The sequence below is a fragment of the Bufo bufo genome, chromosome 8, assembly GCF_905171765.1.
Source record: "Bufo bufo chromosome 8, aBufBuf1.1, whole genome shotgun sequence".
Lineage (NCBI taxonomy): Eukaryota > Metazoa > Chordata > Amphibia > Anura > Bufonidae > Bufo > Bufo bufo.
The window spans coordinates 189,715,650-189,742,890 of NC_053396.1; the positions used below are offsets into that span (position 1 = coordinate 189,715,650).

Below are 27,241 nucleotides of genomic sequence, written 5' to 3' on the forward strand. Positions count from 1 at the left end.
CCTTCACAGTCAGCAAATTCTATTGCAGAGATTTCAGTGAATAAAAAAAAATCAGTTCCCTTCATATGAATGGGGTTGTTTTGGCAGCAAGCACCTAGATTTCTGCAAGCCGCCTTCAGATGAATGGAACAGTTCCGAAATTTCTGCTAGAAAATCTGCTGCGTGTGAGGGCACCCCTATGCTGGCATACACCCTATTGCCAACAAGAAACTAGAAAACTGTCTGGTTTAGGCCTCATGCACACAACAGTTTTTCGGGTCCGCATCCGAGCCGCGGTTTTTGCGGCTCGGGTGCGGACCTATTGACTTCAATGGGGCCGCAAAAGATGCGGACAGCACTCTGTGTGCTGTCCGCATCCGTTGCTCCGTTCCGTGGCCCCGCAAAAAAAAAAAAATAGCATGTCCTATCATTGTCCGTTTTGCGGTTAAGAATAGGTATGTCTACAATGGGCCGCCCGTTCCGTAAATTGCGGAAGGCACACGGACGGCTTCCGTAAGTTGCGGACCGCAAAAAACTGCACTGTCGTGTGCATGAGGCCTTATTCTTACATTGCCAAGAGGAACAACGCAGGGTTTTCAAGAAAGGGTGGTCTGGCATTTCTAATTCATGGGGAGTGTTTAGTAAATTTTATATCAGAATTGGTGCCGGGGGCTTTGAGCAGCAATAACTTTGTAAATGCCTGTACATTACACCTTGTACTGATGCTGAGTTCCAGAGCTGCATTCATAGTTCTGCTTTTTAGCATGTCTCATATGTTGTGTTCCTCTTTGCATCTCTATTTCTAGAGTCGCACCTGAAGACAGATGGATTTTCCATGGACACTTGCATCCAACTGCTGAGAATGGCAGATGTATCCTTCCCTTGGGATTATTAGATGTAGTGCTGCAATGAGCAGTGTTGTCCGTGGTCCCTCATGCTAGTTCTATAATCCATGCTGTGACTTGTAGTTCACAACATCCTTAGCAGCTTATGAAGCAGTATGCAGTTTAACGAGGATCTGTCCCCCTCTCCTGTAGACCCCTTTGTAATAACAATTGCTGGAGCATCTATTCTTATGACTATGTTGTGCCATCCCTCTATTATTCCTGCTAGAAGTTAGGAATAAATTCATCGGATTTTGCAATCAAGGTCCAGCTGGGAGTTACCAGTTGGGGGGGGGGGGGTCACTGCAGTCTGGCACCAATCAGTGCTGCCAGTGTCAGACTGTACAGGGAAATACCCCCCAACTGGTAACACCCATCTGGACCTCCATTTCAAACTGCTAGTAATTCATTTGTAATGTCTAGCAGGAATAATAAAGGAATAGTACAACACAGAGTCATAAGAATAGATGCTTCAGAATTGGATGCAAGTAGTTACTAAAACAGACATGTCAGGAGAGGTTAGAGGTCCTCTTTAACAACCAAGGTGCAGTGCAATGATCAGAGCATAAGTCCCGCCGCCATAAGTCCTTAACAAGAACCGCAGAGCAATAGGAACGGAAAACTGCAATTAGAGGAATTTTGGTATCTCTGGAGCAAAATCAAAGAATGGGAGGTAAATGTCTGATCATTCTCAACATAAGGGCTCACGCACACGACCGTATGTATTTTGCGGTCTGCAAAAATACGGATGATGTCCATGTGCATTCCGTATTTTGCAGAACGGGACAGCTGGCCCCTAATAGAACAGTCCTGTCCTTGTCCGTAATGCAGACAATAATAGAAGATTTTTCTGCGGAACGGAAATGGAATGCACATGGAGTAACTTCCGTTATTTTTGCCGACCCATTGAAATTAATGGTTCCGCATACGGTCCGCAAAAAAAACAGGAACGGACGTGGAAAAAAAAATACGTTTGTGTGCATGAGCCCTAAGGCTACATTCACACAACCATATTTATGGGTCCGCATCGGTTCTGCAATTTTGCAGAATGGGTGCGCCCCCATTCATTTCAATGGGGCCGCAAAAGATGCGGACAGCACACAGTGTGCATCCGTACTTCTGTTCCGCGGCCCCTGCCATTGCAGACAAGAATAGGCCTTTTCTATGACAGTGGTGGCATTTGCAGTCTGCAAATTGTGAAACACACATGGGCCGGTATCAGTGTTTTGCGGATCCGCAAAACACCACGGTCGTGTGTATGTAACCTAAGGCTGCTTTCACACAGTCAGCGTTTGGTCAGCGATTGTAAGCCAAAACTGGAACCGGCGCCTATACAGGAATACAGTATAAGGCCTCATGCACACGACCGTTGTTGTGTTCCATTCCGCAAAATGGGGTTCCGTTGTTCCGTAATCCATTTCCGTGTGTCTTCCTTTATTTTTGGAGGACCACCAGACATAAAGGAATGTAAAAAAAAAAAAAAGTCTAAGACAGGTTGCTATGCAAATGATAGGAATAAAACGGACACGGATGACAATCTTGTGTGCCTCCGTGTTTTTTAGCGGTCCCATTGACTTGAATGGGTCCGCGAACCGTTTTCCGCGAAAATAATAGGTTATATTTTTTTGACGGACAGGAACCACGGATCATGGACGCGGATGGCAAACGGTGCACTATCCGCATTTTCAACGGCTCCATAGAAATTAATGGGTCCGCACCTGAAACGCTAAAATCGGCGGAACGGACGCGGACGCAAACAACGGTCGTGTGCATGAGGCCTAATGGAAAGATTTGCTCCACTTCTGTGTGTTTGACCTGCACCTAGTTTTGGATCACTATAGCCTCCTGCCCATGACCGTATCGGTTTTATTCAATGCTTTTGCGGAACTGAGACACATGGATCATCCGCAAAATGCGAACCATGGACCCATTGAAAACTGGGGCTGCAAATAAAATGCAGACGGCACAATGAACGCATCCGTAATTTGCAGACCTGTTGTTTTCAATGGGTGCAGGTCAGCATTTTGTGCATCCGTACGTCCGTCCCACAAAGAGACAGAACATGGCCGATACTTGTGTCCTTTGAAGTCATTGGGTCCTCAAAAAATGCGGATGCAACACGGACAGCATCTGTGTTTTGTGGATCCATGATTTGCGGGCCTATCGCTGCCCAAAAAAGAGCAGTATACAGCTATCTACCTGTGTGTAGGTAAAGGACAGGGAGGGAAGAACAGTCTTCAGCTATAGAGGGTATAGTGTGTGTGTGTGTGTGTGTGTGTGTGTGTGTGTGTGTGTGTGTGTGTGTGTGTGTGTGTGTGTGTGTGTGTGTGTGTGTGTGTGTGTGTGTGTGTGTGTGTGTGTGTGTGTGTGTGTGTGTGTGTGTGTGTGTGTGTGTGCGCGCACACACACACACACACACAGGATGCACCACCAATGAGGCCAGGGGAGGCGATCGCCTCAGGCAGCACCAGGAAGAGGCAAGAGGGGGGCAGCAGAAGGGCCATGGGCATGAGCGTTCATTGTGGCAAAGGGGTTAGGTTAAGAAATTGGCATATGGGGGGGGCACCATTTCAGTCTCGATCTGTACCGGATGTATCTCCAATAGCACTAAACCCTTTTCTACCATTTTCTATTGCAGCATATATTTACAAAGTACGACTGTGACAGATCCGGGACAATGGACGTACAGGAACTGCGCCTGGCGCTGGAAGCTGCTGGTAAGCGTTTTTTTTTTTTTTTGTATTTCCATATATATATATATATATATATATATAATGTGGAATATATACAGACACTGGGATCTGTGCAGCGGACCAAGCTTAAAGGCTATGTACACCTTTGTAACCATATTTTAGCGCTGCAATGTATGGAAAATAAATTTCCTATCATTTTATGTTTTCCGCTCCTATGTACGCCTACGTGTTGCCATAGTTACAGGCTACAAATAATTCTAAGCCACAATCATACTCTCTTCCATTTGTCCTCTACTTCTTCCTAACCTACCAAATGCGCACAGTCTCCTGCACACATCACAGATGCTGGATGGAGTTCTGTGGGAGAAAAGTGCAACTGATGAAGTAGTCCGAGGCATATGGCGGTACACTAGAGGTCCCATGCACTTCTAGGGGAGCCTTGCTACAGCGCCATACAAAACAAGACTAATGCAACTGTGTGAATGACAGGCACCGATCTGCACAGGGGCGGTGTACACAAGAGCGCAGGAAGCAATAAAAAGAGGTTGCAACAAAATAAAAACCCTATACACCGCCTGCAAAAATGATAGGTCAGGTATGAGACAAAGCAGTGAAGAGGTCGCCGCTTCAAACAGCTGATCAGCGGGGGTGCCGGGAGTCGGACCACCACCATCCAGATATTGATGACCTATCCTTTGGATATCTACATTCATGTCCCCGGTCTGTTTACATCTGGCGCTGCATGGGCATGGTCCCATGGGCACAAGACCGTTAAAGCCAGTTATTGGCTGCAGTGAAGCATGTGACCATGTCCATGAATCGGAACATGGATATGCTGTATCCAGCGCGGAGATCTGCAGCAGCGAAGAGTAGGTAAGCACAAGGAGTACTGAGGCAGGCTGCAGGCATTTGATTAAGGCCTCTTTCACACGGGCATGTGCGCCGCATTGCGGATGTGCAATACACGGGCGCCGTTCCGTGGGCATTATGCATCACGGATGCGGACCCATTCACTTCAATGGGTACGCAAATCCACAGATGCGGAACGGAAGCACTACAGAGTGCTTCCGTGGGGTTTCGTCCCGTACTTCGGTTCCGCAAAAAGATAGAACATGTCCTCTCTTTTTGCGATCCGCTGCGGCTACCCCACGGACTGTGCTCGTGCATTACAGCCCATATTTTGCGGGGCGCACACGCCCATGGGAAAGAGGCCTAAAAGTCATTACTCCTGGAGAACCCCTTTAAAGTCTGTCCTAAATCCCCATCAGTGTACATACATATCTGCCACTCGTCGTTCTAAAAGGGATATGGTCCTCACAGTGTCCATACGGTAAGGCTACCGTCACACTAGAGTTTTTTGCAGATCCGTCATGGATCTGCAAAAACGCTTCCGTTACAATAATACAACTGCATGCATCCGTCATGAACGGATCCGGTTGTATTATGTCTTCTATAGCCATGACGGATCCGTCATGAACACCGTTGAAAGTCAATGGGGGACGGATCCGTTTTCTATTGTGCCAGAGAAAACGCATCCATCCCCATTGACTTACATTGTGTGCCAGGACGGATCCGCTTGGCTTCGCTTCATCAGGCGGACAGCAAAACGCTGCAGGCGTGAAATAAGGTCAGAGAAACGGTCAAGATGACAAAGGCGCTCAGGGAAATTTGCCAGAGGATTAACCATTTATTACCTCTTCCTCCAGGATTTCAGCTAAACAACAAACTTGTGGCGCTGCTGTGTATGACATACGGAGACGATCTGAGACGAGTGGATTTTGACAGCTTCCTATCCTGTCTAGCACATCTCGTTGGCGTCTTTGGTAAACAAGCCGATATGAATATTCCCAATTTCAACTGGTTTTCTCATGAAGGCACCCACCCATTACATAGAACCTGGCCCCGGATCAGGCTCATCTAACCCCTGGTCATAAGTGGACAAAAAAAAAAATGGATACATTTCGTAGGAGTTTTAAAGGGTTTCTATCACTTCGTTTCACCTATTTAGCTTTCAGACACTAGCGATCCGCTAGTGTCTGCTTTATCTAACCATCCTAATATAAGAGCTTATTGTCCTGCCGTTTAGCTAAAAAAATAACTTATATAGATATGCAAATGAGCCTCTAGGTGCTATGGGGGCGTGATTAGCACCTAGAGGCTCCGTCTACCTTAACAAACTGCCGCCGCCCAGCGCGTCCCTCCAGCCCGCCCATCTCCAGCTGAAGCGATCCTCTCCGTGCGCGTCTCTGTTCTGCGCATGCGCAGTGAATGTCTGATCGCTTCCCTGCTCAGACATCTCCACTGCGCCTGCGCCGATGACGTCATAGTGCTCCGAGGAACAGGCGCAGTGGAGATGTCTGAGCAGGGAAGCGATCAGACATTCACTGCGCATGCGCCGAATACGAGGAGCATCGCATTCCGGAGGAGATGGGCGGGCTGGAGGGACGCGCTGGGCGGCGGCAGTTTGTTAAGGTAGACGGAGCCTCTAGGTGCTAATCACGCCCCCATAGCACCTAGAGGCTCATTTGCATATCTATATAAGTTATTTTTTTAGCTAAACGGCAGGACAATAAGCTCTTATATTAGGATGGTTAGATAAAGCAGACACTAGCGGATCGCTAGTGTCTGAAAGCTAAATAGGTGAAACGAAGTGATAGAAACCCTTTAAGTTAAAACCCCAACCCCTGCAGTGTGTGCGATTATTTTTTATATATTATGATATAATCTCCCATAATGCCCTCGGTATAAATAATGCCCCCCTTTATGTCCCTAGTAGTTATAAGTTGTACTACCTTGCCCACCAGAATGCAAGGGAACACTCTTTGCACAGGGCCTGCCGTCTCCAGTGTTCCCTTGCGTTTAAGTGGACCAGGTATTTATTATTTTTTTAACCCTTGAAAGGCTTTTTGTACAGTGCACCTGTTTTTTTAAGATGGCCATCAGATCGGTGCAACTCCCATCTAAATGGCCGTTAAAAACTGGCCCATTGATTTCAGTAGGGTCCGTCCGGGGACATGTCATTTTTTTGACAGCCGCTATATAACAGATGCATTTCACATCAGCTGAGCGGAGAGTAAAGCCAGGACTACACAACGACATTTGTCGCACAACAATTTTTATAATGATAGTCTATGGTGTTGCACTGCGACTGACATTCGGAAAAAATCCATTAGAGATGGATTTTTCTGCAACTGTCGCAGCATGTCGCCTTGCGACACCATAGACCATCATTATAAAAATTGTCGCGCGACAAATGTTGCAGTGTAGTTGTGCCCTGTCTGTCGCATGACACATGTAGTCGTGTAGACCTTGCCTAAGTGACGTGTGACTCTATTACAGATGTATGCCGGAAGATGGACCAGGACAAAGATGGCGTCATCACTCTTCAGGAACAGCAGGTACAGTCGGACACGAAATGCATCAGATTCCCATCCCCCGGTTCCCTCTATTACATACGGTACCTCCTAACAGTCCCAGATTTGGCAAAGCTATTCTGAGAGTTTGTGACTCTAGTCGGGCATTTGTGGGCCGTTTTAGGAGTGGTCCTGGGCTAAGCAGGGGTGACGCCTAAAATGTCCCACAATTCTGGAGGAACTGAATATAGGTTGAGACCCTGACCCCAAATGACTGTCCTCTACCCTTATTTAAGTGACATCATCTGTATTTTTTGCAAATCCGTTTTTTGAGGCCTGCAAAAAATACATGCTGTCATGTGCATGAGCCCTAAGTGTGAGAGGACTGATCCCTCTGGTAGATGTTTCTTCACCAACCCCGACATGTCCGATTACTTGCATTCCCAATGTAATAACTATTGTGGAGCATCTATTCATATGACTACATTGTGCCATTTCTCTAGTATTCCGACTAGAAGTTATGAATACATTACTAGAGGTTTGGAAAGAAGGTTCAGCTGGGTGTTACCCATTTGGGGGGGGCAGGGGGGTGTCCCTGCCCAATCTGACACTATCCAATCAGTTGTGCTGCTGTCAGTCTGTGCAGGGACACATCCCCAACTGGTAACATCCATCTGGACCTTTACTGCAAACTGCTAGATTCAGTCATAACTTCTAGCAGGAGTAATAAAGGAACGGCACACCACAGAGCCATAAGGATAGATGCTCCAGAATTGTTGACAATGGGGATGCAAGTAGTTACTAAAAGAGAAAAGTCAGGAGAGGGGACAGCTCCCGGTAAAGCAATACTTACAAAACGCTTTTCTCATAGACCAAAACCAAGTCCCCTGCAGCTGCCCCTTGAGACTGTCAGCTGAATGCGGGATGCCAGTGCTGCCAGCTAACAGTGTCATTGGCAAGGCCGACACGGGCTGTAAAAAAGCCTGTGGCGTCACCCTCTGAAAAAGGGGCAACACTCATACTAGATACTAATCAAATAGGGATGTCCTATGAGGAGAACGCATTACCTATAATGTGGATAGGTAACAAGTACCGTATCGGATTAGTGGGGACCCGATGGGCTCGAACCGCCAATCAATCACTAGAATGGGCTCCTGGAGTGAATGAAGCAATAGTCACGCTCAATTTACTTTCTATGGGACTGCTGGAGATGGCCGAACCCTGTCATCTATAGAGAATTAAAGGGGCGGTCTCACTTCAGCAAACGGCATTAATCATGTAGAGAAAGTGAATACAAGGCACTTACTAATGTATTGCGATTGTCCATATCGCCTCCTTTGCTGGCTGGAATCATTTTTCCGTCACATTATACACTGCCCGTTTCCAGGGGTTATGCAGTGCAGATACGAGGTGGCCAGGGTGGGAGATGCTGCCCATGTGCGCTCCCCACTGTCCCGGCCACCAGAGGGGTTGGCGCTTTTTCCTATAGTGTGCAAGCACGACCACCGCTGATGAATTACAGGGTGGTCGTAACCCCTCGATACGAGCAGTGTATAATGTGATTGAAAAATGAATCCAGCCAGCAAAGGAAACAAAATAGACAATCACAATACATTAGTAAGTGCCTTGTATTAACATTGTCTACATGATAAATGCCATTTGCTGAAGTGAGAGACAACCCCTGTGGCCATGCATGACTGTTGCTCCATTCACTCCAGGACACCATAGTAGTGATAGGCCTCCCATCAATCAGGTACTTATCACCTATCCCCAGGGCAGGTAATAGGTTCTTCTGGATTAATCAGAAGTAATTGCAGTTGCCTAATATTTTCCGTAAGGTGGAACCACACATGTCAGGATCTTATAGCCTTCTACTGACCCTGCCCAGCGGCCATGACACCATCTACATGTTGCACTAACACACATGACCTTGTTATTTGCAGTGGATGCAGATGGCGAGTCTTCCGTGAGGTCGCCGCCCTTGAAAACCATCTCACCTCAGACCGGACAATTTTTCAAACAGGATTTGGACCCGAGAAGACGACGGCATACGGCACAATGATTGGGATGCGTCTCCGCACAAGCTGTCAATAAAACAAACTCGACCAATGTACCGCTATGTTAATGACAAACACTGGCACGGACGCCTTCTGGCAGCTTTTGAAACTCTGTATTTTTAAACGTTTTTTTCCCCAAAAAAAAATAAAAATCATATACAGGTTTTTAAAAAGAGGAGCAAATTTAATTTACACAGAAGTACTAAATGTACATCATTCTTTTAAAAAAATCATTCTACATTATAAATACAGTAGAAATTCTTTTTTATAGTACTATATTTCGACCGTAATGTTGGTTGGGGATCGGGAGGGTGAAGAATGAATGGGGGGGAGGGGGGGGGGGGATGGTTGTTAATGAGTTTGGAAACTTTGCCAAAAAAAATAAAAAATAAATACCAAACTAAGATATATAGGGAGCAGGTGTCAAGAGTGCCTCTGCTTGGATGACGGAGCTCTTACTTAACATTACTGCAAATGACTCCGCCCCCTTCGCTAGCCCCCGCCGCTTTAATGGACGCCTGTTGCCGTCGCTGACATTTTATTCTCCTGCTATTGGTCCATCATTTATCATTCTTGTAATTTTTGGTACAAAGTGCTGATTCAGCTACAGAAATTCTATTCCCAGCATCTGAAAAGGGATCCCCGGTGCTCAATTTCGGTGCTGGAACTAATTTTTAGGGCAGATTCTGATAACACTGTAGAAAGTACAACATAATCCATGCCAACTGACAGCGCCAGTGACATCTGGGTACGAATCCCATCTCTATTAGACTCCTAGGTGAATTTCATTCATCACTACATACGCTAAACCTGAGCGGCCTCTTGACACTTGATCCTCCCTTACCAATACACAAAAGGGACTCTTGTATCCCAATCCAGAGCAGGCGCACAAGCCTGACTGACTGAAAGGAGCGGTTACCCGATCAAGACATTTACCACCCCCCTCTCCAAGGTTGGTGCACCCCGAAACAAAAACAAAAAAACAAAAAGTGTATATTTCAGATTTAGTCGTCCATGTGCACTGTGCATTCATTTGCTATTTTCCCAGATAGGAAAATAATAATAAAAAAAAAAATACAAACACAGAACATAAAAAAAAATCCCCTGACTTGATGCTTGAATAACTTAAAGAAATATCATTACAATAATTTTAATACGCTTTGAAGCCAGTCCCGTCTCTAGTCCCTTCGGTCTCCTCATTAAGGTCGTAAGTTTAACTTCATATTTTTTTATTTATTTTTATTTTTTTATTGATAGTTCAAGTTGAGATGAGAAAAAAAAAAAAAGGAGATGGGAAGTAACTGGGAAAAAAAATAAAAAAAGTTTTGAAGGCAACAGATCACCGGCTGTATGCGTCCTTTAAGGGTTCTGTCGGCAGCGGCTGCGGAGAAAAAGTCGCCTCGCTCCGAGACGTTTCTACAATACAATGCTTTCCAACAGGGATGAGGCACAATCTCTCCACAGATCCATTCGCCACACGGTGCGGACGAATGGGAAAAGAATTGAGGCTTACTCCGAAAATGTGCACCACCCCCTCCCCCTGTCCCCAGGTACTGCAGCATCTTGTGTCATGTCCGTGTCATGAACATCTGTTTCCCCAGGCAACGAATGAATTTACTTCTGACGGCTCGCTCATTAAGTTCCTTCCACCTGTTGTTATCTGTTTAACGTCCTGGCCCCCAGGCCTCCATTGTGGTTAGGGGTGAGGTATGAGTCTGTGCGGTGGACTGGAGAGGAAAAGGGAGAGGAGGAAGAGGAGTGATGGTAGGAGGACTGGACTGAGGAGCGCAGGAGGGTGTTGGAGCCTCCACTGCTCTGGGGCTGCTGAAGATTGAGGATGCTGTCGATGGCGCTCTGAAGGTGCTCGTTCAGAGTGTCATCCTGGGGGCTGTCACTGGAAAAGCTGGCGTTATCCACATCAAATTGCTCTGACTTCAGCCTTTTGGCAGAAGGGAGTGGAATCTCCCAGCTCAAGTCGCTCTCGTTTTCCATTGGCTCAGTCTTGATTACCCGCCTGTAGAAGCCAGGATCTTCATCTTTGACTTCTCTCGTTGAGCTCATGGTCATCTCCTCGGTCTTAATGGCCTTGTTGTCCCCCCTGCTGAAGAACACCATCCTAGAGCTGTCCTCTTTCTTCCCCTTCTCGATCTCAGAGACCCCTTGCGTCTTGTGGGACGTAATTACGCTCCGAGAGCCATCCTCCTGCTTCACAGGCTGGGCTGCAACGGGCACCGGAGTTTCTGCCTTTGACCTGGTATCTGCAGGCTTACCCATCACAAAGGCATCGACGTTCTCTCGATACGTTTTGCGGAGAGGCAGCCGACAGTACGTTGCCAGAGGTTTCTTTTCAGCAGGCGACGAGTGGTCTAGGGTGCCATTCATCTGTCCTGTGGGTGTGGTGGTAGTGGCTGGCGTTGGGTTAACCGTAGTCTTGATGACAGTGCTGGCAGGAGTTGTCGGAGGGGCTGGCGGCTGTGGAGGCGGGGGAGGATTTTGGTGAACAGGATCCAAAGCTGTATTGTGGATAACTTTGCTTAACCCAGCCTCTTGCTTGATCTTCAGTTTTAGCCCAATGCGACTACGAGCCTCGTAAGTCTTGATTGGAGGTCTGCTGCGGGAAGGGAGTGCATCATCATCTGTATCGAGAGAGGGGGAGGCTTTGGCCCAAGTCACGGAGGGGGATCCCCCACCACTGTGCTTGATCACTAATTTGGTAGGGTGTATTGGTGTGGAGGTTTGCACTGCCGCCGGTTTCAGGATCTCCAGAGCTGGGGCAGGACAAGGGGGAGAAGAGATTGAGGACACAGAGGGGACTACATTTTGAGACCGTGACGAGGAGGAAGAGGATACATATTCATCTGTAAAAGAGAAGATTGACAAAAAATTATGTTAAAATGAGTTGTCCAGAATTAGAAAAACCTGGCCTTTTTTTTCCAAAAACAGCACCACACAACAGATTGTATGTGGTATGGAAGCCCAATGGAACAGAGATGCAATACCAGATACTACCTGTGACAGGTGTGGCGCAGTTTATGGAAGCAGCAAATGTTTTTCTAATCCTTTAACAGACAGTAAATCTTTAAAGGGGTCTTCCAGGATGAAAATATTGACGACCTATCTCCAGGATAAGTCATCAGTATCTGATCAAAGGGGGTCCGATTCCCAGCAGCTACACTGAGCCGCTGTTTGAAGAGGACATGGCGCTCCACTGAGCATTGTGTCCTCTTTCTAGGCCAGTGACATCACGTTCATCGTTCACATGGACTATGTGCACCTCTGTCCCATTCAAGTGAATAGGGCTAAGCTGCAATACCAAGCACAGCCGCTATCCAATGTACAACATTGTGCTTGGTATGTGGTCAGGAGGCCGCAACACTTGCTCTTTCAAACAGCTGATTGGCGCTGGGATGGAGTGGGGACACCCAAAACCCCCCCCGATCTGATCTAGATAACCTATATCATTTATATTGTATTCACAAAAAACTCCTTTGACTCATTCTATGCTGCCATCTAGTGGTAAAGAGGCATATGACAACAATGCTAAATAACTCGAATAGCAGATACCTGGTCTTTCCTTTGCAAACTGCCGGTCTGTGGACAACGCCACTTTCTCCTCTTGGATAAACATTCTGTCAATCATTACCATTTCTGCGGAAGGACTCACTCTCTGCAGAAAAGAGAACACATGTCAAGGCAAACCAACAGCAAAAGGCGACACAGATTACAGCCCATTACAACTGCCTTGCTGAAGGACACGGTGAGGATATATCACATACGGAAGGTCTCCAAGTTCAGGGTAGGCCAGTGTAAGGCAGGGCACACTAATCAAGTCAGAAAATCTGATTAGTAGCCGCTATAAGGCCCCTTTCACACGGGTGAGATTTCCGCACGGGTGCAATGCATGAGGTGAACGCATTGCACCCGCACTGAATCCGGACACATTAATTTCTATGGGGCAGTGCACATGAGCGGTGATTTTCACACATTACTTGTGCGTTGCGTAGAAATCGCAGCATGCTCCTCTTTGTGCGTTTTCCACGTAACGCAGGCCCCATAGAAGTGAATAGGGCTGCGTGAAAATCACAAGCATCCACGAGCAAGTGCGGATGCGGTGCGATTTTCACGCACGGTTGCTAGGAGACAATCGGGATGGAGACCCGATCATTATTATTTTCCCTTATAACATGGTTATAAGAGAAAATAATAGCATTCTTAATACAGAATGCTTAGTACAATAGGGCTGGAGGGGTTAATTTTTTTTTTAAATTATTGAACTCACCTTAATTTACTTGTTCGCGCAGCCCGGCTTCTCTTCTGTCTCCTTTGCTGTGCACAGGAAAAGGACCTGTGGTGACGTCACTGCGATCACCACATGGTCCGTCACATGATCCATCACCATGGTAAAAGATCATGTAATGGACCATGTGATGAGTGCAGTGACATCACCACAGGTCCTTTTCCTGTGCACAGCAAAGAAGACAGAAGAGAAGCCGGGCTGTGCGAACAAGTAAATTAAGGTGAGTTCAATAATGAAAAAATTTTTTTAACCCCTCCAGCCCTACTATACTATGCATTCTGTATTAAGAATGCTATTATTTTCTCTTATAACCATGTTATAAGGGAAAATAATAATGATCGGGTCTCCATCCCGATTGTCTCCTAGCAACCGTGCGTGAAAAATCGCACCGCATCCGCACTTGTAATGTGATGAGCGCAGTGACGTCATCAAAGGTCCTATTCCTCAAAGAAGAAGACAGAAGAGATGCCGGCTGCGCGAGCAAGTGGATTAAGGGCTCTTTCACACTTGCGTTGTTGGGTTCCGGCATAGAGTTCCGTCTTCAAATGCTTTCAGTTCACTTGCGTTGTTACAGATCTGGCGGGCACTTCCGGCAAATGGAGTGCATGACGGATCCGGACAACGCAAGTGTGAAAGAGCCCTTAGGCGAGTTAAATTATTTTATTTATTTTTTTAACCCCTCCAGCCCTATTGTACTATGCATTCTGTATTAAGAATGCTATTATTTTCCCTTATAACCATGTTATAAGGGAAAATAATAAAATCTAAACACCACCTAACCCGAACTTCAGTGAAAAAGTCTGGGTTCGGGTCTGGGCACCAAACATGCCGATTTTTCTCACGCGCGTAGAAAACGCATTACAATGTTTTGCACTCGCGTGGAAAAATCGCGCATTTTCCCGCAATGCACCCGCATGTTATCCTGGCCAAAAACATGACGCCCGTGTGAAAGATGCCTAAAGGGTTTTACTCATTGATCGGTTTGCGCGCAGCTCACTTTATGGAAGAGCCGCATATAAGCTGTGTAAATAGAGCGGATGAGCTGGAGGACCTAGTGTGGGCACGGCGAAACAAAGACTGCTCATAAAAGCCGGTTATGGAGAGCCCATTTTTGAGATCCATAAAGCTGGTGTAGTGCTGAAATTAGTGAAAGGTAACGGGCTCACACTGCAACCTTCAAAGTACCCTGACCCGACAGTCACAGGAAATCTAACAGATTTGGATTTCTTGCAACTGTCGGGTCGCGGTAATTTTCAAGTTGCAAAGCGACCAAATTCACATCCACTATGCTGTGATGCACAGTGAAGAAGCATTGGGATGCTGTGTTCTTTGGCCGCACAACATGTCTCGCTGATATGTAGAGTCAGCCGAAATTGCAAACCTGCAGAGACATAAATCTAGACCACATGATATCGATCTGTGTGACTAAGAGCCTATGGAAACGTTACCCTCTAACTTATAACATGGAATATATTTCCCAGAACACTAAGGGCTCTTGCACACAAACGTTTTTTTTTCCCCCCGTTTCCGTTCATGCGGATTCCGTTTGTGGTACCATTTCAATGGTTCCGCAAAAAAAAAAAACAACGGAATGTACTCCGCATGCATTCTGTTTCACTGAAAGATAGAACATGTCCTATTATTGCCCGCAAATAACGATCCGTGGCTCCATTCAAGTCAATGGGTCCGCAAAAAATACAGAATGCATCCGTATGTCTTCAGTTTTTTGCAGATCCATGCCCACTTTGCCCATGTGTATACTGTTAAAACACATTACTGTACATTACATTAAGGGTCCATTCAGACGTCCGTAGGTGTTTTGCGGTCCACAGTTGCGGACAAGAATAGGACATGTTCTATTTTTTTCGGGAACGGAATTGCGGATCCGGAAATGCACTATGTGCTGTCTGCATCCGTTCTGGCCCCATTGAAACCATACGGAGATTTTTTGCGGAACGGAAACAAAAAAGTGAACGGGTCTGTGAAAAACGGACCGCAAAATACAGAAAAAGCCATACGGTCTGGTCGTGTGCAAGAGGCCTAAGAGAAAAGCCAATCAGTGATTTACCCTTTAATGACCTCCGATATGCGTTGCTTCGGTGGGCATTATTAGGCTGGGCTCCTGTTTTAACGGTCTGGATTGGCAGAAGCAGCTATCTAGGATGTTTAACCCCTTTAGAATCTAAGTGGTTTAGAGGGAGGGGGAATCCCTCTTTCAAGCATTGGCACCCTGCGAATGAGCTCACGGGGTGCCGATGTTGATACACTGCAGCTGGGGACCTAATGAAGGCCCCCAGGTCTGTCTGCAGTGTGCGACTACCGACAGTACAGTGTCCTGTGAGCGACCAGAGGATCACAAGTCAAAGGTTCCTTGTGAGACTAAAAAGTGGTAAAAAGAGGGGTTAAAGTTAATACAGAAATCATTTTAGTTATGTTGGAAAGTGAATGTCACAAAATGTACAATGTAAAAACTCAACTACAGTTTTTTTTCCCCATCCCCCCCAGAAAGCGTTAATAAAAGTTAATCTATGAGTTACGTGTACCCCAAAATGGCGCCATTAAAAACTACAACTTGTCCCACAAAAAACAAGCCCTCGTACGGTGACATCAACTAAAAAATGGAAAGAAAAAAAAAAAAAAAAAAAAAAGTTATAACTTGGAATGAGATGAAGAAAAAATAAAATAATTTCTTGGTCACGAAGGTCCTGAATGCAAAAAGGGGGGGGGGGGGGGGGGGGGGAAGGGTTAACACTGGGTTAGATGAAAAACATGGGAGTAGGAAGCCTCACCCTGGACTCATCTAAAAGGAGCAAGCGATACTTGTTCAGCATGGCCTGTGTGCGCTTCAGAAGCTGAGTGGATACGGTTTCAAACTCATCGTCCACTGTGGGTAAAGAACGAGAAACACATCAGTTGTGGCTGTGGCCCCTGTGCTACGCCATAGAGGACGGACCGAGCTGTAGGAGACATGCTTACCCTTCTTTAAATCGGGTTCGCTGGGCAGCAGACCCTGGTACACGTGGTAAGGAAGAAGCCTGTGCAGGGTGTCCTCAAACGAGTGAAAGGAGGACTTGTAATCCGGGTGAAGAACGGAGCCCTGGTGCTTGTGCAACTGCTCCAGGAAGCTGGGCAAAAAAAGTACAATTATTCTTCTTCATGAGCAATGCCATCCACAAAGAAAGCGCAAGTCTCTCACCCACCCCACGAATTAATCATCCCCATAAGGACTAAGACAGCTCGTCCTAGACTGTACAGTAACATCAGTTATCAGTTCTTAAAGTGAACCTTTCATAAACTGTAGTTTAGGTCAAAAAGGCTGCAGCTGTATGTTTGGAGAGTAACTAAACATTTCTCTAATCTACTTTATTAATTGATTTTTACTTTTTACTAAAGAAATTTGCACCTAAAGTCCTGATTTCAACCGCGCTTTAAGTTCACTATACTCACACATCATTGACTTTGAAGCGATTCCTTGCACTGTATCAATGGGGCGGCAGAAAACGGTGTACGGGCAGGAGCACAAACTGATGCTCCTACCTGTGCCCCCCGAGGCATAGCACATCAGTACCCTGTAACCATGTGCTATGCCAGGATTAGCTGAGTAGAGAGGACACCTGCCTGTGCCCGCTTTACTATGCTAAAACCTTACATGCAGTGAAGCAGGCACTGGCAGGAGCCCACTCAGCTAATCCTGGCATAGCACATTGTTACAGGGTACCCATGTGCTATGCCAGCATTTAGCCAACCTCAGTGGGCACAGGTTGGAGCTGACTAGTAAACTATGTGCGATGGACTTTAGGTGCAAATTTCTTTAGTAAAAAGTCAAAATCAATTAATGAAGTATATTAGAAAAACTATTTTTAGGGCATTTGGGACATTTAAAAAAATTTTGAAAAAAGTTTAGTTACTCTTTAAAGCCTTCAGAAAATTAATGAAATGCTTAGATATACAGGCTTAAATTTTTTTTTTTAAATAAAAATAAAAAGCAATGCAGCACGCTCATGGCATTGGGCAGGGTGCTAAATCTCCTTAAGGACTCATGCACACACAACCGTATTTTCGGATGCGGACCCTTCCATTTCAATGGGGCTGCAAAAGATGTGAACAGCACACAGTGTGCAGTCTGCATCCGTATGTCTATTCCTCGGCCCTGCAATAAAGAGATTTGTTTTGCGGAAAAGGATCCGTGTTTTGCAGACCCAAGATCTGCGGACCGCAAAACAGATACGGTCGTGCGCATAAGGGCTAAAGAGGTCAGCCCTGTATGGAGACTTACTGAAAGTGCTCCATGGGAAACACATGCAAAGAGATATCTCCCAAGAAAGAGAACCGTCTCGCCAGCGCCACCTATTGGAAGTGGCTCCCTGTGAGCTAAGATCTGACTTTTCAACAAGCCATGAGATTTGACAAAGGAATATAGCCAAGCCAGAGACCCATCTGTAGACAGCTCGTCCCTCATCAGTATGGAGTAGGATTCTGGCTGGTTCAGTGCAATGGCTTGGAAGCGCCTTAGGCAGGGTGCTGAATCTCCTTCAAGAGACCTCATCAAATTCCAAGGCTTGTTGGAAAGTCAGAGACTGACTCCTAGGGAGCCACTTCCAACATGTGGCGCTGGCAAGAGGGTTCTCTTTCTTGGGAGATACCTCTTTGCATATTTATAGGAATTAAGAAAATAAAAAAGCCAAAGAAAACAAAAAAAAAGCCATGAAAAATGCCTTAAACAGATGCAGAGGAATTGATTAACCAATGTATGCCAGCAGTCCTAGATCTGCTTCTGGCCTTATTCATATGGATATAACCTTCCAAATCGCACACAGCAGGATTAGGACACCGATATGGAGACTGATTTTCATTCACGTGAATGGGAAAAGGTGAGGGACAGGAGAACCCTGGAGTTGTCCTCCAAATACTGATGGACAACTCAGTTCTGTGGACCTCCAGCCATTATTCCATCACAGTTCTACCTGTAGTCCCGTCATCTGACCGCGCTCGATTTCTATTATTGTGTAAAACACCTTGCAAGGCTACATATATTACAGACAAAACTGGTCTTCTACACTCCTAAGGCCTCTTTCCCACGTCTGTGATGACATCTGTGACAAGATGGTCAGTGATTCATCCGTAAAGGATCCGTTTTTGCATTGTCTCCCCATTTTTTTGCCCATCCATATTCCTGGTCTGCCAGGCTGAAAACTAAAGGGGCTTTCTGACTTTTTTTTTTTCCTACTGATAACCTAGCCTCAGGATAGGTCAACAGTATCTGATCAGTGGGGGTCCGACACCTGGGAACACTGCCAATCAGCGGTCAGAAGAGGCCAGCGCTCTGTGGTCACCGCAGACTCTTCCTAGGCCATGTGATGTCACCGTACATTGGTCACATGGCCTTATTGAAGCACAGCCCAGTAGGGCTGAGCTGCAATACGAAGCATAGCCGCTATACAATGTAAGACACTGTGCTTGGTGGCCCGCAAATAAAAGGAACGGACATGGAAAGAAAATACGTTCGAGTAACTTCTAATGTCTGGAGCAAGTTCTCCATAACTAACCAGGCTTCCTTGCTTGGCTGTAGTGTTTGAAGTTTCTTCAGGGCTCCAAATTTATTCTCAAACTAAAAGAGAAAACTACACATTAACAAAGGGAAAAAACAACAAACGTCCATATATCAGTCCACCACAGGCCAAGCCAACTACGGGTGCCCCATTAACATACATGCTTGGCTTGCAGTTCCGCTCATCGATAGGCTTAACGACGGTCTTAAATATAGTTCAACTGTCCAGCTTAAAGTGATTTTCTGTGCCGATTAATTCCTTAGGCTAGGGTCACATTGTGCTTCAGCACTCTGGAGGGCTTTCCATCACGGACATACATCTGAAGGCCTGGGCTAAAACACAATGTGATACCCAGCCTTAATCTAGCTTTATATAGTGCTTAAAGCTTTGTTTTCCTGATACAAAGGCAATAATTGACTACCTAGACACAGGTTTAAAACATAACAAGCAGCCACCACTAGAGGGAGCAATAGTTACACATTGAACTCAATGAAGAGCAGTATGCCGTAAGCGCCTTCTAGTGGCAGCTGCAGGTATCTCCTTATTTTAAGAAATTATTTAGCACAGAATTGTGCATCTAACAATGACATGAGGTTATTAGGTGGAGATTCTCTTTAACCTCTTCATTACCTGAGTTTACACCCCCCCCTTCCTTGATAGGCTCTTTGCTAAAACTGGAAAATTAGTCTATCTAACCGCAAATAAGTTCTGAGCGAACCTACAGATACTGTATTTGATATTTCAAGGGACACCTTCGACTTTTCCTTTGTTCCATTAGATGACAGATATACTTAAATATGAGTATTTAGGAAAAAACTGAAAATTATGGGAAAAAAAAAAAAGAATATTTTTCCTTATGAATTTTGAAACTGTTACTAAAAGATTTTAAAGGGCTTCTGTCACCCCACTAAACAGTTTTTTTTTTTGGTTACTTTATGCATACATACTGTAAATTAATCATTTTCGTTCAGCAGATTCTGTTAAAAACGTACTTTTAAAATATGCAAATTACCTGTCTACCTGCAAGTAGGGCGGCTACTTGCTGGTAGCAGCTGCATCCTCCGATCCTAAAGACGCCCCCTCCGCATGCTGATTGACAGGGCCAGCGGACGGGATCTTTGTCTGCTGGCCCTGTTTGCATTCAAAATCTGGCGCCTGCGCCATACCTGTCTTCAGTCGGCGCAGGCGCACTGAGAGGAGGACGCTCGCTCGGTCGCTCCTTCCTCAATGCGCCTGCGCCGGGTGTAGATGTGACGTCATCGGCGCAGGCGCATTGAGGATGGAATTTGCATATTTTAAAAGTACGTTTTTAACAGAATCTGCTGAACGAAAATGATTAATTACAGTATGTATGCATAAATCGCAGTATAAGTAACCAAAAAAAAAAAAAAACTGTTTAGTGGGGTGACAGAAGCCCTTTAAGATAAAACACTTCTAAACCATTACCATGTTTGTACTGTGAAAATGGACGCCTTTTACTGGCTGGGCCCAACACAAGATTTCAAAGGACTGGAGCACATTTTGGCGGCCCGTTTTTCTATTGCTGGATCTATTACACTGATGTTGTACAGCGCCAAAACATTAGAAGCGCCTTCAAAGTGATGTGATAGATATAGAGATATATAGAGATATATATAGAGATATATAGAGATATATATAGAGATATATAGATCTATATATATATATATATATATAGATCTATATCTCTCTATCATATTGGGGAAAATTTGCCATTTAAAAAAAATAATTCTTTATAAATAGAAAAAAACTATGTGCACGTTTGTACGTTACAACAAACAAAAAACCCTGCTATACTAAATAGCTAAAATGTAAACCTATATTTTACTTTTTTTTTCTGAAAGCAAAAAAGGAAATAGAATGTGTATATTGTACATTGTATATTTTACACACAGTCTGCTATACTATTGCTAAAACTTGTAATAAAAAAAATCATATTTGTATAAATGAAAAAGGGGAAAAATTTGTGTGCGAGTGTGTACGTACGTAGTATGCTATACTATTGCTAAAAACAGTAACTGTAGTTATAACTTTTCATAATTTTTTTTTTTTTAATTTCTTTTAAAAAATGTATTATGAAAAAAAGTGAACTAACACCTTCCTGCCACAGCCAGGGAAGAAAACAGTTAAGGGCTCATGCACACGACCATATGCACTCTGAAACATACGGTCCGTGAGCGGGCCGTATGTCCCGAAGCGGCATACTTCGTGTGCACGGGAGCGCACAGCATCATAGGTTACTATGATGCTGTGCGCATTGGGCCGCCCACGGGGCTACTGTCCCGCACTTATATGATATTATGAGTGTGGGACAATAGCCCCGCGGGCGGCCCGATGCGCACAGCATCATAGTAACCTATGATGCTGTGCGCACGATGTATGCAGCTCCGGGACATATGGCCCGCTCACGGACCGTATGTTTCAGAGCTCATGCGGTCGTGTGCATGAGCCCTAATTCAGACTGCAGTCTCACTGTTTTACAGCCAGCAGGGGGCTCTTACATTGTGACAGATTGCTGTAACGCCCTGTTACAGAGATACCATGCAGGAAGCCCACTTTGGCTGGTCTCTGGGGTACTTACTGTGCTCGCAGATCATAATGTAGCCCAACACTTATATACATCGGGTTAGAGATAAGAGCTTACCGCCACTGTGTATATGGTCATGTGGCAGTAAGCAAGAGGTTAATGATAGTCACAGTTACCTGTGGCTGAGTCTGGACTTGGCCAGTGGGCACAATCTGCTGGATTCCCTTTCCAACCACTTGGATCTGCAGTGAACTCTTCCCTAGGCTGATGCTGGGCACGGAGCTGATGACACCAGTTTTACCCTGGAGAAAACAATCAAAATTATAGAAACGCCGAAAGTCTCCAATTAGATGTAACAGGCTATAAAACTACATAATTAAATCAGAAGACACAAAACTGAATAGACACAGTAAGGGTATGGCCACAATGGGTGGAATTTCCACTGCAGATTTTACCCCGTATTAATCTGTGTATAGTGTGCGACTAAACCCCACTATCCTGTATACAGATTGCGTACAGCCGGCGGATATATATCCCACTATTCTGTATACGGATTGCGTACAGCCGGTGGATATATATCCCACTATCCTGTATACGGATTGCGTACAGCCGGCGGATATATATCCCACTATCCTGTATACACGCTCTGTACAGCCTGCGGATATATATCTCACTATACTGGATATGGATTGCGTAAAGCCTGCGGATATATATCTCATACTGTATATGGACTGTGTACAGTGGGCGGATATATCTCACTATACCGTATACGGACTGTGTACAGTGATATCTCACTATACCGTATACGATAAGATAGACCCCTGTCCATATACCCCATCCCCACTAGAGACCCCCATTACTATAACGTGGACTGAGGAATATATGGTTGGCACATGGAAAGTATCCATATTTTGCGTATACACAGTTTGCGGACCGCAAAATGGATAGTGTTGCTTGCATTTTGCCTTAAAAGGAACACTCCAGGAGAAAATAAATAAATAAATTCTATATATTATATAGCGGGTCCCCCAAGTGAAGGGGCATGACCCATGACACAGGGGGTTCTCTTCTCCTTGCCTTAGTATAACAAATAAGGTTTTGATGACAGTGCTCCTCAAACTCATCTTCTGAAATCTCAAGCGTGCACACACAATGGTTGGGAACAAAATAGCTCTACTCTTATCTGGCCACTAGGTGGCAGCAGTGTGCCTAAGCAGCTGCAATCCTCTCGTTCTCCGCGTGTGAAGCCTCAGCTTATCCGCAGCCACTAAGTATAGGTAACTTTGCTTGCTATGACAAATTAGGACATCACTTGGACATCTTACCGGTGTCTGCACAGAAACTGCACCGATGGATTTCCCCTGCCCCCCAGGGGTTTTCAAGGCTGTGCCGGGGTAAGCACTGGAGTCTTGGGTCCCAGGAGCAGTGGCAGTGCCTGTAAAGAGTGGAGACCATGAGATATTGGTTGTAGAAATGGTGCTGTGCACAATGCAAAAAACAAACAAAAAAAACTATATACAATAAATGCACTGGGTTTCCATTCTGGCTTCTACCCGTGTACACCATGCCCTGTGAGCTCTCTCTTCTATCCTGCCAGATAAAGGGGCTTCCAGAGCTGTCAGCCGTCTCTCACTGTACGCTCTTTGCTGTGAATGTATGTCTTTTCAAGGGGGTGGGAGAAGAACGCTGCTGCCGGACACGTCTCACGGTGACTTATCTTCTGAGGAACAGAAGGATCGGAGGCTTTCTACGGCAGATTACCGGGGACGAATGTTCATATGAACGCTCATTCCCGATAATCTGCCCCTACAAAGTTGCAGCCGAGCATTGCTTGTGGGCAGCAGATTGTGCTGTCTAAACAGGACTCTGCATGAGGACGAGCAATGGAAGCAGCCATCATACACCCCATACAGTGGAGGTGATCAGTGCATGTAAACGCAGCTCTTCACCTCCACTGATGAGCTGGCAGTTGTCTGGAAGGAATGCTTCCTTCCAGACAATGGCCTGCTCCATCAGGCCGTGTAAACCGTCCTTTACCTACACTGAAACTGTGGCAAGATCAGCAACTGTATAAACAGGACCAGGTCAGACAGGTTTGTAGGCTCCGAGTACAAAATAATTTTCCATTTACCGACAGTAAGTGGAGATCTTAAAGGGAACCTGTCATCAACTTTGTGCTGCCCATACTAACGGCAGCATAAAGAAGAGACAGGTGAGTTGATTTCAGCGGTTCTGTCATTTAAAAGTAAGTGGTTGCCGAGAACCAACATCACAATCATTGCAGACTGGGCCTGGAGAAGAGTCCTGGTTATTCATGAATTCCTGCTCTCCTGCTGATGACTGACCGTCTTCTACCTAGTTTTCTCCCTTCCTCTCTAGGAGAGAACTGCCAATCATCAGCAGATGGCGGAGAGCAGGAGATTATAATAACCAGGACTCTTCTCAGGTAGACTTGACTCTTTTCAAGGCCTGGGCTGCAATGATTATGATGCTGGTTCTCGGCGACCACTTACTATTAGCTCATAAGTGACACACCGCTGACATCAGCATTTCTGTCACTAATGTATGCTGCCATCAGTGAGGTCAGCAAAAAGTTGATGACAGGTTCCCTTTGAGAGAATATAAGCCTGAAACTTAAAGGGGTATTCCAGTATCTTAATATGGATTACCCCTCCCTCAGAATAAACCATCAATATCGGATCAATGGGGATCAGACACCTCGTACCGCTGCCGATCAGATCATTCAGAGTAGCTCCGGCACACGGTGCAGTGAATGGTGCTTGTAAATTTAATGCTGCTCCCTATGAAGTGAATGGAACCAGCTTTGTCCACCGCAGAGTGGAGGGAGCTGTGTAGTTCTAGCATCGGAGCTACTCTTAGAACAACTGATCATCGGAGCTGCTTGGTGGCGCACCCCTACCGATCAGATATTAATGGCCTATCCTGAGGAGAGATCATCAATATTAAAATCTGGTAGACCCCTTAAACGTATACTAGAAATTTGTGGAATAACCCACTGTGATTGACAGGTCTCTTCCTATTTGCATAGTTTAGGACTAGTACGCCCTAACAAGCTTTTGCTAGCCAGAACTGGTAATTATTGTACTTAAGAAGTTAAAAGGGGGATTCCGGTTAGAGAAAGTTATCCCCGATCCAAGGGATAGAGAAGCTAGTACCCCCAAGATCACAAGAATGGGGGCATCATAACCGGTGGAGCTTCCCCGATATGGACGGAGTGGCTGGTCGGAAATGTGTGCCGCCGCTCCGTGCTTTTCTACGGGAGTGCCAGAGATCCCGGCAGCTGCAGCGGAGGTAATGATTTGCCGAAGGCCCCCCCCCCTCCTCCCGACATCCTATTAACGCACACTATAAATCGGCGCAGCGCCACTTGCAGTGCTCACCTGAAGGCTTCACTAAAACAGACGCCTGCTGCTGTTGAATTAGTGTTGAAAGCTGAGCAGCCTGGGGGACGCCTGCGCCTTGCATCTTCGTCACATCACTGTGCACCACCTGGGTGGACTGGACAAGTACCTGACCCGGGGAGTGGCCGTGCAGGGGAGCTTGAGCTGAAACCGGCTGCCCCTGACTACTGATCAGCAACGAAGACGTCTGACCGGTGAACTGCGAGCTAATCGCCGGCGAGGTCTGTACCCCACCTTGCTGCTGCTGCTGGGCTGACAACATCAAGCCCTGCTGCTGCATCTGCAAGAGAAGAAAGGTCAGGGGCATGATTAAAGAATATACATAAGAAAAGGAGTTCAACACGGTGAACAGACATGAAACCGTCATGTCTCCAAAGGGAACAGTGGTGATGCAGAAGGTGCCACCCTAAAATGTACAGATAAACCTATACAGGATTTATCTAGCAAAGAATAAATTTTGAATCGTGCCTCTTTTATCCCTCCTGGAAATGTACAAACAATGATAACTGGGCACTACTATTCCACATAACTCCTCCTATAATCTTGACACCGTCTGGTTAGTGTCGCTACCTTCATTGCATACAGATATACACTATGGACAAGGCCTTATGCCCAGTCGTCAATTTATCCATACACTTCCAGGAAGAATAAGAGAGGAACAGCAATAAAAGAGGCCCCAGTATTGCTATTTTAAGGGGAATACAAGTCGGATGCTACTCTTCCCTCACCTGTTGAAATCTCTCCAAAAGCTGCTTCTGCTGGGGCAGGGCACCGGACAACGCCAAAGCATGGAACTGGCTGGGGGTCATCTGAAAGGTACGCTGCTGTTCGGGGGGCAAGTGGATGGGCTGCCCCGGCGTCTGGGCTTTAATAGGGGTCTGCGCCTGGAACTGCACTGGGAACGTATGCGTTTGGGATTCTGATGTGGGTGGGGTGGCCTGCAAGGACACAGGGAGCCCTGCCCGAATGTCAGGCTGGGTGGTGCCCAGCTGCACTTGGAGCTGGACATGCTGCTGAGGGGACGAGAGGGTTTGCGGGATGTCGGTGGCCATCGTCTGATGAGGTGGAAAAGGCGTCTGTACCTGAGGCTGAGAAGGAGGACGCAGGGGATGCTGGGAAGAACCATGAGGAGAAGAGGAGATTTGGTTCTGGATGACATAAAGGTTTTGCATCTGAGGAGTACACGAGCGGGAAAGGGGCTCAGAAGCAGGACGAGGGATGCTTTGAGGCTGAGACGGAGGCCGAGAGTGAGGGCGTGACGGTGGCCGGGAAGGAGGGCGCGACTGGTGAGGGGACTGCATTTGTGAATGGTGGGTAGCAGAGGCCTGCAGCTGAGGGCTGGGGGGGTGAGGTAGTGTATGGGAAGGCGAGGCTCCGGGAAGCTTCTGTTGTCCAGCTGGAATCTATAGAAGAAAAAGGAGAATGTTACATAATGAGAGACGGGCATGGACAAAACCAGAATATCTGCATCATACAAAAAGCCTAAATGTATATGGAGCGAATAGTAGCGTAAGAGCCGCTAATATCAGTCACATCTATGTATAGAAATGTCTCTGGGTAGTAGTAATCATGGGGGGCCGGGGGTTTTCTGGACTTCTTGCCATTAGCCTCATCGAAGAACAGTACAGCTGAACTTTCCCCGAGCCTCACAAAGCTGATAATAGGGAAAACCCAACCTTATCCATCTAAAATGAAGCAACTTTGCAAAACCTTGCTTAATTTGCTATTTTCCTGTCGTTTTGTTTCCACAGCTCCTATGCATCGCCATGGTGACAGACTACAAGCAAATTTCGTGTAGTCTGATAAACCAGACTCCATTTTTCATCTGTCCCTTCCACTTATATTTGGGAGGTTAGCCAGGAGTAGAGGACTGAAAGATCAGACTACAAAGAGTTTGCTTGTAGTCTGTTACCATGGAGATGAGTAGTTTGCAAAGCTGTGAAAAGGAAATGGAAAGATTTTTAATTACTGGTAATATCGTTAGCAAATTTGCTTCATTTTAGATTTATTGGGTAAATTAAAAGGTTTATAAAAAGGTGGACCTAGCCTTTAAACTGCAAAGTAAATGTAGGTAAGGAAAGCAGTTGGCCTTGGTATGGAAACCTGCATTATGCCAACTGCCCTTCCTACATTTACGGTATACTCATATCTACTAAAACAGGCATGCTCAACCTGCGGCCCTCCAGCTGTTGCAAAACTACATCTCCCAGCATGCCCGAACAGCCTACAGCAGGACATTGTGGGAGTTGCAACAGCTGGTGGGCCGCAGGTTGAGCATGCCTGTACTAAAACATCTATAGCAACCTCCGGCACTCCAGCTGTTCTGAAACTACAGCTCCCAGAATCCTCTTCACTTCTATGAGTATATAAGAAACAGAGTACGTGTCCATGCTGGGAGTTGTCGCTTCACAGCAGCTGGACAGGCGGAGGTTGCTGGTGCCTGATATAGAGACGGGTGAAAC

At 46.0% G+C, this 27,241-nt stretch overlaps 2 protein-coding genes across 6 annotated transcripts in view; one reads left to right on the forward strand and one right to left on the reverse strand.

Annotated features, from left to right (window-relative positions):
- Positions 1–9,122, forward strand: part of LOC120977198 (calpain-2 catalytic subunit-like) — a 30,903-nt gene extending 21,781 nt beyond the window's left edge. Inside the window, exons 15-20 of the mRNA XM_040405011.1 lie at positions 786–850; positions 1,468–1,536; positions 3,502–3,580; positions 5,263–5,379; positions 6,896–6,954; positions 8,853–9,122. Of these exons, the coding sequence (XP_040260945.1) occupies positions 786–850; positions 1,468–1,536; positions 3,502–3,580; positions 5,263–5,379; positions 6,896–6,954; positions 8,853–8,879 (416 nt within the window). The 3' untranslated portion in view covers positions 8,880–9,122. The remainder of the gene's footprint in view (positions 1–785; positions 851–1,467; positions 1,537–3,501; positions 3,581–5,262; positions 5,380–6,895; positions 6,955–8,852) is intronic.
- A 9-nt stretch (positions 9,123–9,131) lies between these two features.
- The window catches only part of BICRA (BRD4 interacting chromatin remodeling complex associated protein), a 64,193-nt gene continuing 46,083 nt past the window's right edge, over positions 9,132–27,241 (reverse strand). For 3 of the 5 annotated variants that reach the window (XM_040405009.1, XM_040405008.1, XM_040405006.1), the window contains 9 exons: positions 25,508–26,182; positions 24,759–25,062; positions 22,683–22,792; positions 21,534–21,659; positions 18,810–18,871; positions 16,240–16,388; positions 16,053–16,147; positions 12,531–12,633; positions 9,132–11,824 (listed from right to left, as the gene is read on the reverse strand). In XM_040405009.1, coding sequence (XP_040260943.1) covers positions 10,623–11,824; positions 12,531–12,633; positions 16,053–16,147; positions 16,240–16,388; positions 18,810–18,871; positions 21,534–21,659; positions 22,683–22,792; positions 24,759–25,062; positions 25,508–26,182 — 2,826 coding nt within the window. In that variant the 3' untranslated portion in view covers positions 9,132–10,622. The remainder of the gene's footprint in view (positions 11,825–12,530; positions 12,634–16,052; positions 16,148–16,239; positions 16,389–18,809; positions 18,872–21,533; positions 21,660–22,682; positions 22,793–24,758; positions 25,063–25,507; positions 26,183–27,241) is intronic. The other 2 variants (XM_040405010.1, XM_040405007.1) reach the window with 1 other exon arrangement.